Source organism: Choristoneura fumiferana, chromosome 23 (genome assembly GCF_025370935.1).
Source record: "Choristoneura fumiferana chromosome 23, NRCan_CFum_1, whole genome shotgun sequence".
Taxonomy (NCBI): domain Eukaryota; kingdom Metazoa; phylum Arthropoda; class Insecta; order Lepidoptera; family Tortricidae; genus Choristoneura; species Choristoneura fumiferana.
The window spans coordinates 4252294-4269706 of NC_133494.1; the positions used below are offsets into that span (position 1 = coordinate 4252294).

Here is a 17413-nt window from a genome sequence, read left to right on the forward strand (position 1 = left end):
CCGTTACAAGACATAGATGTTACTGATAGAAGCTGCAAATTTGAATATACGCTACTGGTAGAGGTACTAAATATGACACAGTAATGGTCCTAACAACATATAAAATAATCAGTAGTAGCAAAGATGCAGTAAAACAGTAGTGATTGTATTGTCTTTTTATGTAGGTATGTGTAAAGTATTTGTAGCAAACTCCTTGGAGTTTTATACTTTTTTGTTGTATTTTTTTGTAAAGTTCTTTTTTTGTATATTTTTCTGTTACTTGTCATTATTGCGTCGTGTTGTGTGGTTGTGTTATCAAGTATATTTCAATTTCATCATATTATTCCTTCGTTTATGGGACTGCTTATGGGACCTAATTGAAAGCATTCCTAGACAAACTCAAATAAAATTTTCAAATCGGTTCATAAATGACGGAGTTCTGAGGTAACAAACATAAAAAAATACAACCGAATTGATAACCTCCTCCTTTTTTTTGAAGTCGGTTAAAAATAAATGACGTAACTACAACACTTTGAATAGGTATATAGGTATGTCTCACACAGATGGAGCTGTCTTGGACGTGTAGTTGTGAAGTATCAAGATCTATATCAGTAGTTCATTGAGAACTGCATAGGTAGTCAATCAATAGGTAGGTTATACTCGTATCAGCAGTTCTCGAACTTTTTAGGTGAGGCAACCCTTTTAGAAAACTAAATACCTAGGTAGTCGCTCGCCAGAGACCAAAAATATACAAAACTTAACTTATTCTGAGCTCCAGACCACATTTAGAGAATGGCTGCGTTAAGTATATAATTTTACGAACTCCCTCTCCCTCTATTTATTTGAATCCTAGTTAAGTTTGTCCTTATAAATTCAAAGCATTCATAGGCTTGTTCTTCATGCTTCATGAACGAAATGCGTTAAATAAAACTAAATATATTCAATATTATCCATTTTATTACAAATAAGTTGGCAGTCGATTTAAACTGTAATATCGAGTGTACTTCTTCTTAATTCTCTCCTTCACTTCCACTCTGGAGCATCCCAATAATATAATATCGAACAAAATGTCAAAATTAATAACTATAACAGTTTATAATATGTACAACAATTATGTGTTATAAATGCTTTAGAACAATGATTTAACAAAATTTGTCATATTCAATGCCTTAACTACAAATAATGTAACTTCTACAAATACTATATTCAGCTTATTAACTTCAAGAACATGCAAGCAAATAATTTTGCAAATGCGAGAGAAAATAGCACCGCGAAATTTTTTTAAAATTGCAATTTACTTGTTGAAAGATTTTATAAGTGGACGACCAACGACAATTTCATTCGGAATTACTTTGAAAAAAAGCATACGCTAATACTTTATTCCATTGAATAATAAATATCCGTATTTTAACTCACAAGCATATTACGAAACACATTGTGTCACTTATAGCTCACTTATTGAGAACGCAGTCTGATGTACGCAATACCACTTCCGAAGTAAATTATGAACTAATCAACTTCTAGTTAATGGCACTTGCTTATAATGTTAACTTATTACTAAAATATGTGTGCGTTTTACGCAAATTTGGCTATTTACAAATATTCCTTTGCCACTTTTAAATGTCAAATAAAAAAAAAACTACTTAAGCTTTTTTCTTCTGTAAAAGTGGCAACGAAGTGCGTTTTGAACGCACTATCGATTCAGTCACAATTAAAATCTAAAAATCCTAAGCTAAACATTGAAGCCTTTATAATAAACTTGTTAATCAACAAATGAGTACAAAAATTCCCCACCGCAAGTATTCTTTTAAAAAATACCACCATCAATATATAGATTGTACTAACGTGCGACTCAAGGCTTCGGAAACTTAATATAAGTTCCTAGAGATCCATACTAAAGGTTTCCTGTGACTCGTCAAAGGAGATTGAGTTCGAGCGGTTCTTTTGTGGCGTCAAAATCTGTGCGCCGGCGGCGTTTGGATTCTTCAGCATGGCCGCGGGCAGCGGGCACTTCGGAGGTGTCTGCGAGATTGGCGACTGCCGGAGCGACATCATAAAAGACCTTTCGTAGACAATCCTGGTTCCTGGAAAGATAAATTAAAAAAAATATATAATTTCATTCACGTTTAGTCCTTGACAATACCTAGCCACCTACGCGTACATTTGCAGCGGTTTTCGACTCTATTATACTTCATCATCATCATCAGCCTGTAGCAGTTCACTGCTGGACTTAGGCCTCCCTCAATCAAAGCCATTCCCCCCGTCCTCGGCTCTACGCATCTTATTTAATTAAAATTTATTTAACCTCAGAAAACTAAATGCTTTCTGTTTGTGAATAGAGAATATCGAGGGTTCACTGGTCAAACCCGAATTGACTGTTCGAAAAAGAACACTATGTAAGGTTTAAATTCGAAATTTTTATGAATTATTAGATCGAGTTATTAGTTGAGTTTGACCAGGAAACCCTCGATATGTCAATTGTAAAACTTAAATCATAACGATCATCCTTTTAGGTACTTGTATTCTGTTCTTTTGCCAACACATTAAGTAAGAGCAATTTATAAAACACATACGATATATTTAGTGCCAAGAATTGTTTACTTCTTCGTACAGAAGATCTCACTAGGTCAATATAATGGGTTACACATTCATAATGTTTTTATTATAATTTGATGACATAATAGAGTTGTAGCCAACTGGAACATAGTTCTATCGATACAGCAGATACTCGTATTTAACGAACAAAACTTATCCTCCTAACTCCCAGAGTCCTTTATAAAGGAATTATTTGTAATTTTAAATTAAACTCTATCATAAATGACATAAAGTTTGATGTTCATAAATCAAAAATTTGACTTGGGCGTTAGGAGGATAGGTAATAGTAGAACTATTTATGTTCTTCTGTATTCTAAAAGTCACTGATCACAATTGAGGTCCCATTGAGTCATCATGCTTATGTTTATGTGAGTCGACGATTATTAATGCAACGATGCAAATGTGCAATTTACAGAACGCTGCGTATATTTCTATTATCGGTTATAAACAAAGCATGACCTACTGTTTACATAGTTGAATAATGACGTATATGGTGCGACTTTATAATCATTTTCACGTTATAAATCACTGGTTTTCGAATAAGATATTCCACTTTTACTTTAGCATGTACTATTCTGAATTTTACGAGGTATGTACTTAGGAAATTTGAAAATTCTTCATAATCAAGCAGACGCATAAATAAATATACTTTTACTTTGACTTTGACTTTATGGCTGGAAAATTGAAACTGTAATTTGAAAAGATAGAGATTCCTACCTTTCTTTTAGTTATTAACATAAGTACGATTTAGTTCTTATATAATGTGAGATAAAATAAATCCGGCTAATTTTTGCAGATGTATATCCACGTCTGGCTAAACTCTGACAAATGTTTCCAGACGTTGATCGGTGCTGAAAGTTAAAGGCATAAAAGTAAAGTAACTGAGTTCACTTTGAAAGTTTCGATGAAATAACCTTTACAGGGGTGATTAGTCAAGCATACCTACTCAATTATTTGTTGAAATTTTTCAGATTAGTTTTAAAACAACTCGTATATTTTGCCGTATCTTAGAAAAACTTTTTAATTTTATGCAACGACTTTAACAGATCGCTCACGTTGCTCTTACGTAGTTCATAGTTTATGTATATTATACACGTTACTATGGAGTCTTAACGACAAGAAACTGGTTAACATTTTTAAAGCATTAAGATCAAGTTTATATCTCTGTTTACATAAGTCAGGGTCAGAAGGTACGGATGGATATTTACTTGTCTTGTTCTAGCTGCATTTTTACGATAAAATTAGGCTTAACTGCGCATTAAATGGCAATCGGGAAAATAGTGAGTTACTGCATTTTTTGACAACAAGCAAGGTATGAATGAGTAAAGAAAAAATTGACCACACCACAATGAGTTTCGAGTTTAGTATTCTAAGGAAGTTTAAGTAAACACTTGTTAAGAGTCCACCCACGCAAACTGCGCGAGCGGTTTTGTACCTACACCCCGCGACCCCTCTGAGATAGATCGCGTGCAACCGCGATTTGTTCGTAGGCGTTATCTGACAGCGACGCGTTTTCGCGCGCAGCGCGGCGAAATACGGTACGCTAAAGTTTATCAGAAATGTCAAAACGATCGTTTGTTATGGAGTTTGTATTGAATACGTCATATACTGACTGCTATACAAGCTATGACGTTACAATTTCCACGTTCAAACTGATTCAATTTTGTACTTAGGTACTTTTGTGTCAATATTAGTTCCAATTCCAAATATTACCCGCTATGATCCTGTTACAACAAGGCATAGTCGGTAGGAAAATACAAACTGAAATATAGATGCACAGAAAAACCAGAAAAGAGACCAGCATCCTCAGCATGACAGAGGTGTCAACTTCTAGATTTTTCTCGCCTGCTTGCCTAAATATCAAAATTTTCCAGGCGTTACTCCAAGGGACAGGGGGTCTGTCAAAAATCAGCAATTTGTATTCAATCAGTGTTCTATCAATGTCGTATGTATACAAACACCTCTATATTATGTTTGAGTTTTCTAATAATTTTATCATATTTATGAGTTAAACGCTAATAACCAATAACGAATATAACAACAAGTTTGTATATGACACTAAAAACACCGATTGAATACAGAACTAGGCCACGTATTCCTTATTGTTTAATAGGAAGTACCACCTACAAAACTTTGATATTTCGGCAAGTAGTAGGTCAATGTATGGTTAATTCTTAGAAAAAAAGTTAGAGGTGGTCACTACTTCAAAACCAAATAAAATAAATGTGTCTTTTTATTTGGTATTTTTTTTAAATTTCTATGATTTTTGAGTGGCGATGTAAATCTATATAAAGAACAACTTTAAAATTTGAAACAAATCGCTTGATTACATACTGATAATAAATACATTAAAAAAACAAAAGTCAAGAAACTGACACAAGTAGGATATTCATACTCAACATAAATTTTTGGAGATACGAGTACTCGCAGAAAAAACTGTGCCCATTTGATAAAAGGGACGGCTTACCTACTAGAAAAACCAAACTATGAACTGTTACCTAACGACTAAATGCAATCACTTTGTCTGAATTAATAATATTTACTATTTTAATTGTACTTTAGATTTATTAAAACTGGAGTTCAAGAGTGGAGAAATACGTAATAAGAAAGAAAGAAGGATATTTTATTAACACTAATACAAAAAGCACAAAGTGCAGTATTTGAACCTGTAAGTGAGAACTTTTCTACTATTATAACGCATGTGGGCAATGTTGTCTAAATAACTTTGCCCGTTATAAAATTCAATCAATAAGTTACTTTGCCCAACGATTAATAAAGTAAATATTTGTTTTATATAAGTCATGTTATTTAGTGGGTGTCTCAAAATAATGTAGGTACTTACTGTACTAAAATAGTGCTTGTGTAGTGTAGATGTATCATCATCTGGTTCAGAGACTCAGTGCGTTTTTTACTGTAGAACATGTTAATCCAGGGTATTTATTACCTGTATGGCAAATTTCATGCAAATCCGTTCAGTAGTTTTCTACGTGAAAGAGTAACAAACATCATCCATCGCCATACTAAAAAAATGTTTAGAATTTTTTTTGTAGAGAATTTTATGTAGATTACTTATGTTTTAGAACATTTTTTTGTGTGGTTTACCAGTTATTTACGAAAAACTAAATGGGACTTTTACACAAACTCCTCCCACCCGTTAGCTCTACCCCACCCATCAGTACTACTTTAGTATGTGTCTTAAACACCATCCCCTACAACTATGCCAAAATTGACTTATACGCGAGATTTCCCGGAGAGGCAGTTTTTGGTCTTCGTTGGTAGGCTATATACTCGTACCAGACACGTATTAAGTTTGAACACATGTCCTATATTCCTACTATGGTAGTTATCAGTTTATAAGTTAATAGACAAAATATGGAGCCAATAAAACTATTTAGACTACTAACCAATTTTTCTGTACTTACCTAATTCTTGTAATAAACAACACACTTACTTTACAACTTTGACATCTTCTGACATGTTGTCTGTCATTGTACGATAGAGGGCTTCTTGTTTTTTTGTGCGTTATTTAATTTATTTCTCGGTGTTGACTATCCTAAAACACCTTAAATACCCAAACAGTGGTAACGTAATTAATAATAATTTCCTTACTCATAGATTGAGTGTTATGAAAGAAGTGTAAATGTAGTTTTTTTTCGTAAATGAATTTTGTGGAGTAAAGCGACGCAGGTCATTCAGGCAGAGCACCTAAGCGCTCACTGTTTCTCTGCGTTGAAGTGACAGAGAAGCAATATGTCGTCGGCGTGGCGTAAGTCTTTGCTCATCAAAAATTTGGAAATAAAATAAATGCAAAGAAATTACGATTTAGATTTAAGAAATAACACGACAGATATTATTATTACGTTTGTTTGTAAATCAGACTTAGTAATTTGATTATAGTGTCTTATAAATAACGGAGTATTTTTGGTTTCTAAATCAAAGTAAGAGCTCACTTTGGCAATAAAATCTATCGAGCCAAATTAGTTTAATCGTGTTTTGAAAGCAACGACTAACTCAGGAATACGATCAAGATTATCGTAATATTTTTTTATTGCCACGAAGTACACCAATTTTATACACGTTCTGTTTAAAAATAGCAGTGACTGGCGTAGGTCGCCTCTTAAGCTGATGTAAGCATTAGTTTACCATTATCAGTCCTTTGACTTTGCCAGATAGGTACACAGAATATACACCTATATGTTGCTAAGACAGGACTGTAACTTTGTGTCCGCGTCTAACAACATTTGTGTTGACATGCAGAATTTTGTGTAAAAGCCATGAAAATTTGATACGATTGTTTTTGACGCAAGATTAGTGAAATTCAGGATATAATTTTTCGAAAATCGCATGGAAATTTAGTAAAATCCTAGAGTTTCAATTCAACTGCTGCTGGAAGTAAGTTGTTTATTTTTAATTAAACCATTTTTGGGCGCTCAAGAACAAATCGACTTTAAAATTTCAATCCTCTTACGGTCCAGTTAAAATGTACCATTTTGATCGAGCGAATGTTAAAATTAATGTCCTTGAACTCGTTAAATATTTATCGCACTCATGTCTTAGTCCTTAATGCATGTTGCTATTTGCTAACCATGTCTGTGGTGTGCATTTAATACCTAAATAAGAGGAATAGAATGTTAACCGTTTGTAGGTATTTCCTTCCATAATTTATATCACTCCTTTTTCGCCTTCCCTTTCGCCAATGAGAAAACGTATTTTCGAGTTTTTTTTTTTTCAACCACCATCTCTATAATAAACTTATTTTTGGAGAAGATAACTTGGTAGAGACGAACTAGGGAGGTATATACCTATGGCTTTTAGCGATTGAAGCTTGAGTGACATTTATATTTCTCTTATTAAGTTCTGTAAGTTCCCTGATTGATTTCTTTAATATTTTGCTAAGTGAACAAAAAACTCCTAGCGGGCTCCGTTGCTATATAAATCCTAACATAATATCGGATATTCTCATACATCTGTGCATCCGTCTAATTATCGTGCCTTTTTTCTGCAAAAGCGACACGATAATTAGACTAAGCGAACAAATGTGGAAAAAGTATGGCGGCCATTCTCATTCTTCTATGAATTCACGTCTAATTACCGGTCACTATTGCGAAAAAAGGCAGAACGGTAATTAAAATGGTACACAGATAAATGAAAATGGCCAATTTACGTCCCGACTCATCAACTTGTTAATTAACCAAAGCACTATCAACTGCGCAAAAGGTGTGTATTTAGCGCAAAACATCACAAATAAAGTAATCGAGTTCAACAGAAGAGTTCATACGCCCACTTATCGCAATTATCATCACTAGACGACTAAACGTGTTTCGTGGTGCCATGTGGCGTTATATAACCAGCATGTGTAAACACACCGTGTTTATTGAAGATAAAACCAATCGAGATTGACTCGATCCAACAACCGCTGGCCTTGACGGAAATACACTTTTTGCGGCACGAATGCGAATTTGGGTTTCAAATTTGGATATTCTCGTTTTAATTCGTAATTCGTAAACGTTTTTAAAGCAGGTAATTCTTAATATGTTGGCTTAAAATGCAGATCAGACGTTAATTTACTAAATCGAGATTTCGTTATAAATCGTTTATATAACCGTCAGGTTAGTTTCTAGACGATTCGGACTTTTAAGTCATCACATTTACATTGCCCTATGGAGCTCTTAATTTTAATAATTCAAGTTAACGTGATATTATTTGAAATAAAACGTATAATAAACCGAATTTTGCTATCCACTGTACTCTACATTATATCACTCCACATTAATGCCACAACAAACGTTTATAAAGTCAAATAAGACAAACCCATGGACATAAAATGTTAACTTAACATTGCCCGTATGTGTTCAGGTACTTTGTTTGTTGTCAAGCGAATAAGATCGAGTCACGTCTAATTTTACCCTCGATCAGTGCCTGTGGTCTTGCGTGTGCGCACGTCTAACCGACGGATTAATAGGAGTCCTGGGGTTACTGACCTACGCACTAATTTAGCAAATATACACTCCAATCTAACAAATGCTCTACCTACGCGCCACGCTGTATTGTGGAGAATGAACTGTAGAAAAATAAAGTATGACAATGTTGTACATTAATACTAATAATCCAGTTTAAATATTGCTTATACTTTTATAGTTATTTTAAGGAATGAGTAAAAGAAAAACGAAGAGTGAAAATATATGTCGTGAAGGTAGGTCATACCGTGTGAAATGAAAATCCTGTCGTGATTATTTCTCAATTTTATAGGTCATTACAAGTAGTGTACAGGATTAACCGATAGGTAAAGCAAGGAAAATTCTTAAATTTTGTATTATTTGAAGTTGAAACAGAAAACACAGGAGCATAGAACCAGTTCATTTAAATTGTCGTACATAAACCTAGTTCCAAACGCTCTACTTATCGCCTTAGTTTCAGATAAGTTTTATCCTAAGCACGATATAACTATGTTGATAAGAATATTAAAGTAGATAAAAACTTTCAAGAAAGTAATATCCTACGTACTTATTTATCATTATTTCTTGGAGCAAAATATTTCAACAATTTCAGTTACCTAAATTGTTTATGAAAATTAAATGTCTTCAGTAAGTACAGATATCATGTTTTACCTATTTAGTAAAAATTCAAGTTACCTCCAGGTGTGGTGGAATACAGAGTGCCTCCAGGAGTGCTGGAGTAGACATCAGGCATCTGATTGGGGTCCGTGATCAGAACGCTCCGCGTAGGAATCGCCTGGCTGTGCGTAGCTTGCCTCGCAATAGGGACGCGGACATCTCAACTATTTAACAAGTGACGTTCAATTCACAACACTGGCGTTCCGGCTGGGAGTGGAGGTGGACTGAACCGGGTGCTGGCAGAGCCTAAAATAAATACGGTCGCTGCTAAAACTCGCACGTACGCCGGCGCTAGTGTGGGGCCTGGCACACTGCTGCGTGTATTAACAATATGCAAAGATTATGGCAACAGAATGGTTAGTACTCAGTTCATGCTTATTTCGCACTTCTGTTTTTTCTACTCGTCGGTGCTACTTGATGTTACTGTTAATGCATGGCAGCCCTGGGGTTTATAGTTAAACTAGCGTTTACCCGGCTTCGCACGCGTAAATCATTAGATGCAGCAGTTGAATTGAAATTCCGGGATTTTATTAAATTCTCGTGGAATTCCCTAAAATTACATCGTGTTTTCATTGACGTTAAATTAAAACACCTACATACTAAATTTCATGGCTCTAAGCCAGCGGTTGTTATTTCAAGATTTTATCCCTAGGTATCCCGTGGGAATATCGGGTCAAAAAGTCGCCTATGTGTTATTCCAGACGTCCACCTACCTACATCCCAAATTTCATGACTAAGCCAGCGGTTGTTATTTCGAGATTTTACCCCTATCCGTGGGAATATCGAGATAAAAAGTATCCTATGTTTTAACCCAAGTTACAAACTAACTTTTCGCCAAATTTCATCCAAATCCGTCCAGCCGTTTCAGCATGAAGGAGTAACAAACATACTCACTCACTCACTCACTCACAAACTTTCACATTTATAATATTAGTAGGATTAATTTTATAATGAATGGCACTCTTCACTGTCTACTCTATAGCTCTATGCATCGTGGTTTAGCTTTATGGTTTTTAATATTATTATTGACTTATTTTATAAGGATGTGTCTGTCTGTGCTCATTCCAAGCTCATTCCTTGTTCGCCAGCACATCTAGAACATTAAACTTGTCCTGTCTCCGAGAGCTTTGTTTCATTGTCAGCCAGTACCACTCCGTTCGGGCTCCCGCAGCCCCTTTAATATGTAATTACTGGTATAAAATGTAAACTCTTCTTTACGCGGTTCGAGTTATGTACTTGCGCTGTATTATTTGAGGTTGTGATTATGTGATTTAAGAAGACAATGTTATCCAATTGTCAGCAGACAGTCATATCTACAAGCAGGGGCCGAGCACAATCTGTGTCCACACACACGCGCGCACCCGTTATCTCACGTGCGCTCACACACGCAACCAGAATCTGCTATATGCGTAGTTTTTGCAAAGTTTAAAACATGTAAGTCATGTGGCGAATAATTTATATTCGTGAATTTTTATCGTGCCGGCTGGGCTCCGGCTCAAGGCTACTGGCGTGGCGGAAGAATACTGATTAAATGGGACTCTCTAACTTGTCAAAGGAACGATGTTATTTATAACTGTTGCTGTACTATCGAGAAATAAAGGTGTATCTCTACGGTGAATAGGTACTAGAGGGTGATCATCAAATAATAGTGAAAATGTCATCATATTGAATGCAGTAGGTTAGGTTAGGTTAGTTTAATATCAACTCTGAAGAAATTACTATTTCAGAACTAAATTACTTTATGGCAAATGAAAATTTTAGAAAACGATACAACGATAGAGAACCAATGAGAGACTCTTCCATAACTCTATTTCAAGTCACAAACCACGTGTTTTTTGAGCTATCGCTAAAAAATTATTATTTGACTTTTTTAATTTATCAGTACTACTGAAGTGCATTCAAGACGTCTAAAAAATAATCGATAATGTCATCAAATTCTACAGGCCATTCATTAAAAAAGGGACCACTGAAATGATACGCTCAAATACTGGACCCATTAAGCCTCCTCCTTTAAAAAAAATTGTTAGATAATATAACCAACTATACCTAAAGGTAGCTGTAACTCTTGTTCATGTAGCTATTGAAAGTCAATAAGTAACTATGAAATATTGCGATCACTTTATCAGAATTCTACAACTATTACATACATTATGTCATATTACATACAACTATATACATTTGTGTTTATCTTGCTTTCTCAATTACTTCAATAAACTTCCGTAAGCTGATTGAGACAGCAAGATATATACGAACTTTTAAGACAAAATACGATGGCAAAACCTGATTCACTGCGTGTTGTTTCATTTTTAAACTACCTATAATTATTATTACTTTACGTATGACCCAGATACTTTTTCAACCCACGATCTCCTCGAGCCAACATTGTTATTCCCAATAGCCGACGCGTCTATCTGGAAGCATTCTAGGTATCGAGTGATGGATGCGCCTGAGCATGTTATGAAACAACTCAACACACAACAATGGCGGTAAACAACACGTGGTGCTTACGTAGCGTATTGTATTTATTTGTATAGTAAATGTTCATATATAACGCAGTTAGTAAATAGCTGCATACAGCTTCTATTAAGTCATCGTGAACGCCACTAACTCGCGGGTGTTTACAGGGAGCGATTGATTGGTTGTGTCGATTAAGGGTTTCCGACATAATATATAAAAATACGCCAAATATCATAAAATAGTAAAAATTGAAGGGGAATCCTGTGGTGATACCTTCGCTGAAGAATCTAAGAAAAAATATAATATTTTACTCTTCAAGTCTTCAGTAATATAACCAGTCAATACTTATTAGGGTTTCGGAGCCAAAATGGCAAAAACGCCCTTATAGTTTCGCCATGTCTGTATGTCTGTCTGTCTGTCTGTCCGTTCGCGGCTTTGCTCAGGGACTATCAATGCTAGAAAGCTGAAATTTTGCACGGATATATATGGAAACTATGCCGACAAAATGGTACAATTAAAAATTCAAAAAACATTTTTTTGAGGTACCTCCCATAGACGTATAAGTGGGGGTGATTTTATTTTCTCAGTCAACCCTATAGTGTGGGGTATCGTTGGATAGGAATTTTAAAATTATTAGGGGTTTGCTCAGACGATTTTTTGATTTAGTGATGTGTTTGCGGAATATTCAACTTTAAAGTGCAAATTTTCATTAAAATCGAGCGTCCCTAAAATCTAAACCGGTGGGTGGATTTTTTTTAAAAAAAAGCATATCAAACTTTCAAGAAAAACTATAACGACTAAGTTTGGTTGAGAATTATTAGTAGTTTAAGAGTAAATAGCAGCCTAAGGTATAAAATATATCTAAACTTGGAAGATTCCGTATAAAATACGAAATCCTTAGAAAAATATTACTTAATTTCGGGCGTGTCCGACACGCTCTTGGCCGGTTTTTTTTAATTTTGAGGTGTATGGGGAAATATGTAACATATAATTTTTTATTGTAATTTTAAAGTCTTAGATCGCACTTGGCCGATTTTTTCTGAAGATTCAATCGCTTAGCAACCACACACAAGCCAGAGGTTTCCGATGCTCATAGGCACCGATAACCTCGTGAACTAAACGCGGTAATGCGATATCGATAACACGTTATCGACTTCTAACGTCACTAGTGTTTCAAACACAGCATAAATTTCAAGTGCAATTGCGCACTTAATTAGCATTTTATTTCAATTAATAAATTATTTTACTATAAACACTGATTTTTGTCTAATCAAGCTATTTTTAAATCAAAATAAAGTTGTTCTGATAATTAAATTGTACAAAAAAAACCAGCCACAAATGGGACAAGCCCGAAATGGGGTCCCGTAACGTACTATTTTGTACGGAATTATCCAAGTAGGTAAATTTTATAAGTTATGCTGCTATTTATACTCTTGACTACTAATAATTCTAGAGCCAACTCAGCTATTATAGTTTTTCTTGTAAATTTGATAAATTTCCTATTCACATCATAATTTTTTTTTAAAGTTTCGAACCAACTGCTTAGGTTTTATAGGGGGAAGAAGGGGAACACTCCATTTCAACAATAATTTGCTCTTTAAAATTAAATATTTTGCAAATGAATCCCTGTATCGAAAAATCAATCGTCTTTAGAACAGAACACCTAATTACCTAATTACTTTTATTTTGAAATACCTATCCAACGATACCCCACACTATATGGTTAACAAGAAAAAGAAATCACCCCCATTTTACGTCCCTGGAATAAAGTTACCCTAAAAAAAATATTTACCACATTTTATTTTATTAGTTTGTCGGCATAATATCATCATATCAGCCATAGGACGTCCACTCCAGTGTTGGACATTTGCTTCCCCCATAGACCTCCAGTTGCCTCGTTTGGAAGCGGCTTGCATCCACCGTGAACCCGCGACTTTAACCAGGTCATCCGTCCATCTCGTTGGTGGACGTCCTACGTTATATAGGTAGGTATCGATGCAAAATTACAGTTTTTGTAGCACTAAAGCCTAATTCACGCCGCGAGCAAAGCGGACTCATTAATTACTCGTACGTTATTCAATTCAATTCAAATCATTTATTTCATGTAACAAACACATACCCCACACTATAGGGTGTGAAAAGTACGGACACAGACAGACCGATGGCGAAACTATAGGGTTCCGTTTTTGACATTTTGGCTCCGGAACCCTAAAAATAAATGAGTCCGCTCTGCTCGCGGTGGAAACGAGCTTTATCTAAGTTAAGCCGCAGACGGACAGACAAAGAGACAGACAGACATCGCGAAACTATAAGGATTCCGTTTTGGCTACGGAACGTTAAAAAGTACGGAGATAAACAAGACAATAATTTAAAATGTTATCTTCTCTCTCCGTTATCCATATCCATACTAATATTTAAATGCGAAAGTGTGTTTGTCCGTCTTTCACGCCGTAGCGGAGCGACGGATCGACGTGATTTTTGGCATAGAGATAGTTCATGGGCCCGAGAGTGACATAGGCTACTTTTTATCCCGGAAAAATGCACAGTTCCCGAGGGAACAGCGCGCGATAACCGAATACCACGCGGGCGGAGCCGCGGTCAAAAGCTAGTAATAATATACGTTTTTATTGCTAACATAAAATAAACTCACTTGTCAACGACTCTGACTGAACTGTCTTGACACCGCAAAAAACAAAGCAAAGACGCAAGATGGCATCAGCAAAAAGTGTGTAGGTACGTAGTACATATCGTGTTACTTAGTTCGGTGGCCAAGACATGACAAGTATACGTACCTACGACACCTCTATAGTTGTATACTGGTACACAGTCAAAAAGTCTAGGTGGTGTGGTTTGACCTATGGGCTCTCAATCAGAGGGTCGTGGGTTCGAGTGCGGGCAACCTCTGAGTTTTTGGAATTTACGAATGACGGAAAATGTCAAAACAACATGAGGAAACCTTCACATACCTGCGAAGAAATTCAACAGTGTGTGTGAAGTTCTCAATCCACATTGGGCCCACGTGGGCACTACGATTCAGAGGGTGTTAATTAAATACAAAACCTAAAATTTGTTTGCCCTGGATCGAAAGTGAATTGATTACCTCATCATCCCAGCCTATATACGTCCCACTGCTGGGCACAGGCCTCCTCTCAGAACAAGAGGGCTTGGGCCATAGTTCCCACGCGGGCCCAGTGCGGATTGGGAACTTCACACGCACCATTGAATTACTTCACAGGTTATGCAGGTTTCCTCACGATGTTTTCCTTCACCGCAAAGCTCGTGGTAAATTTCAAATGTAATTCCGCACATGAATTTCGAAAAACTCAGAGGTGCGAGCCGGGGGGGGAGTGAATACATACAAAACGATAACCAAAATATTGGCCGAAGTCACTGGTCAGTAACATTGGTCAGTACCAGGGTGGAACCAATGCACTATTAGTGTCATTTGCCACAGAAATTACAGCGAAATTGACTGTGTAAAGGTCCCTGGTGCGTGGCACGACCCTCTGTTTGACAGGCGATAGGTCAAACCACTAGGCCACCACGGCTCTTTTTTACCTACACTAGGTATACTTAAAGAGGTCGTCTGTCTTTTTTTAATCCCATTTATACTGCGCCCAGTCTAAAAGTTACAAATACTGCATACGCCAATGAAATATTTTAGCGGTTGCGTATCTACTATAAATTTAGATAATTTAATATAGCAGTTTTTCTTTCAGTTTGAATACTTCCAAAAACGGCGAAGAGAAACTGATAAATACAAAACAATGGGTTTAGTTAGAAATCAAGTACAATTACTGACAGCCAAAAAAGGACGAATATAAAAAAAAAACTTATTAAAAAATAATTACAACAATCATATTTAAAATAAAAAAGGCTGTTGGGGTGTCTAGGATTTCCAAATATACAATAAACACCTTGTAAATATTTTATATTAATTAATGACATAGACTGCGCGCACAAAACAATTTTGGCAAAACAATTAAGCACGCTGACGAAATAGGTTAACCGGAAACCACAATCGTAAAAAAAATGTCCTGCGACATATTTAACAACATGGTAAACAGGATAAGTGCGACGTGTCCATGTTAGTTTTAACATATTGAAAACAATAACAATACATGAGTAGAAACAAAGATTATCAATGGGGATCCAACCAGCCAAATAAGTGGTCTATCAATTTTTGATCAAGGTCCTATCAATTAAATATGTCGCTAAAGTCGAACTTTCAAGTCGATAGGCTCATCTATTGGCATTATTGTTTTGTGACACGCAAACGATAATAAACTTTAAGGTGGTAGAACACATATTTAGCTGATGGTACAGTCGCCAGCACCAATATCTGACACAACAAGCGTGCATAATATCTGATACGACTCTATTTTAGGGCCGGAAGGCGTGTCAGATATTTTTGCACGCTCCGCTGTGGCAGATATTAATGCTGGTGACTATACCTACAGGTGGTCTCTAACCATGGGCTTTAAATGCAATGTTCGATTCTACTCTGTTAACTGAGCTAATTTTTGTTATGCTACTTTTTAAAACATGTCCAGTGTTTTTTTTTCATACAGATATTTATCTAAATAAAAGAGGCTAAATGCCAAATTATTTAAAGGTCCCCGTGCCTAGAAAATTCTGTCCTCGCACCATAATACAGCGATAACACCACCATTGTCAGATAGATTAAACTTTGAGAATCTAATAATTATCTAAATTCAAGTAATTTTAAAATGTTCCAAAACAAAAGTGGTGGTCGGAGCCACCCTGTATGTAACAGACAGACTAGTTTAGCCGAAATTTGGCGTACATCCTTTTTAACCGACTTCAAAAAAGGAGGAGGTTCTATGTTCCAATGTTTGTATATTTTTTTATGTATGTTAACCGATTACTCAGTCAATTGTGGAGCGATATTTAATTGTTTTTTTATCGAAAGGGTATTTTTTGAGGTGGTCCCATTGTCACCAAGTCAAGATCTGATTTTATTTTTTAACCTCAAATTTTATAGGCACACCTATGGCGATTTTGGCATTTTTAGCATTAGGATGAGCATTTACATTCAGAAAGTATCATTTGGTAACCTGGACCTGATGAAGGAGACCGTGATGACCAATGGAACTCGTCAAAGCTAAGTAATGCTCGCTCGTCTATAAACGATCATGATTAATATGCCTAGATAAGCGACTAAGAAGAAGCTTTAAGGCGCGCTTATAGAAGAATTTTCGGTATTTGAGGGGTGAAGCAGACGACGCGGCGGAGGCGAATGCGGGGCGTCCAGCGCAACGCACCGCGCGTCTGTCACGCAGCCCGTTGACGGCCTTATTCTGTTCGTATCCGTATTCTGGTTAATGTGAGTTCCGGATTTTTCGTTAAAATTATAATTACACAATTTTCGGTTTAATTAAGAAATTCTTCGTTTAATGTAAATAGTCTTGGTAATAAAGAAATAATTTATGCCTCTTCATGCCCACAGTTTGATTGTAATGTAGGTAATGGATAGACATTAAGACTGAATAGGTAGACAGACGAAATGAAAATACATAGGTAAATCAATACAAATAAAAAAAAAACAATTTTATTTAAATCTGAAAATCTAGATTACAAGCTAGGCAAATCTATACATATAATAAAATAGTAAAGAAAAAGTTGTCTGTTCACTTTAACAAATCAAATCAAATCGTTTATTCAGTAAATAGGCCGCAATGGCACTTTTACACGTCATTTTTAAACTACCAGCGCTTTCGGAAAGCCCATCATTGCCAGAAAAATGC

At 35.8% G+C, this 17413-nt stretch overlaps 1 protein-coding gene across 1 annotated transcript; it reads right to left on the bottom strand.

Annotated features, from left to right (window-relative positions):
• Nucleotides 1–918: 918 nt before the first annotated feature.
• On the bottom strand, nt 919–9470 carry Thor (eukaryotic translation initiation factor 4E binding protein thor). The gene is made up of 2 exons (XM_074106105.1): nt 9207–9470; nt 919–2063 (listed from the first exon to the last, which is right to left on the bottom strand). The coding sequence occupies exons 1-2, from the start codon at nt 9262–9264 to the stop codon at nt 1861–1863; spliced, it is 261 nt and encodes an 86-aa protein (XP_073962206.1). The 5' UTR covers nt 9265–9470; the 3' UTR covers nt 919–1860.
• Between the last annotated feature and the right edge of the window lie 7943 nt (nt 9471–17413).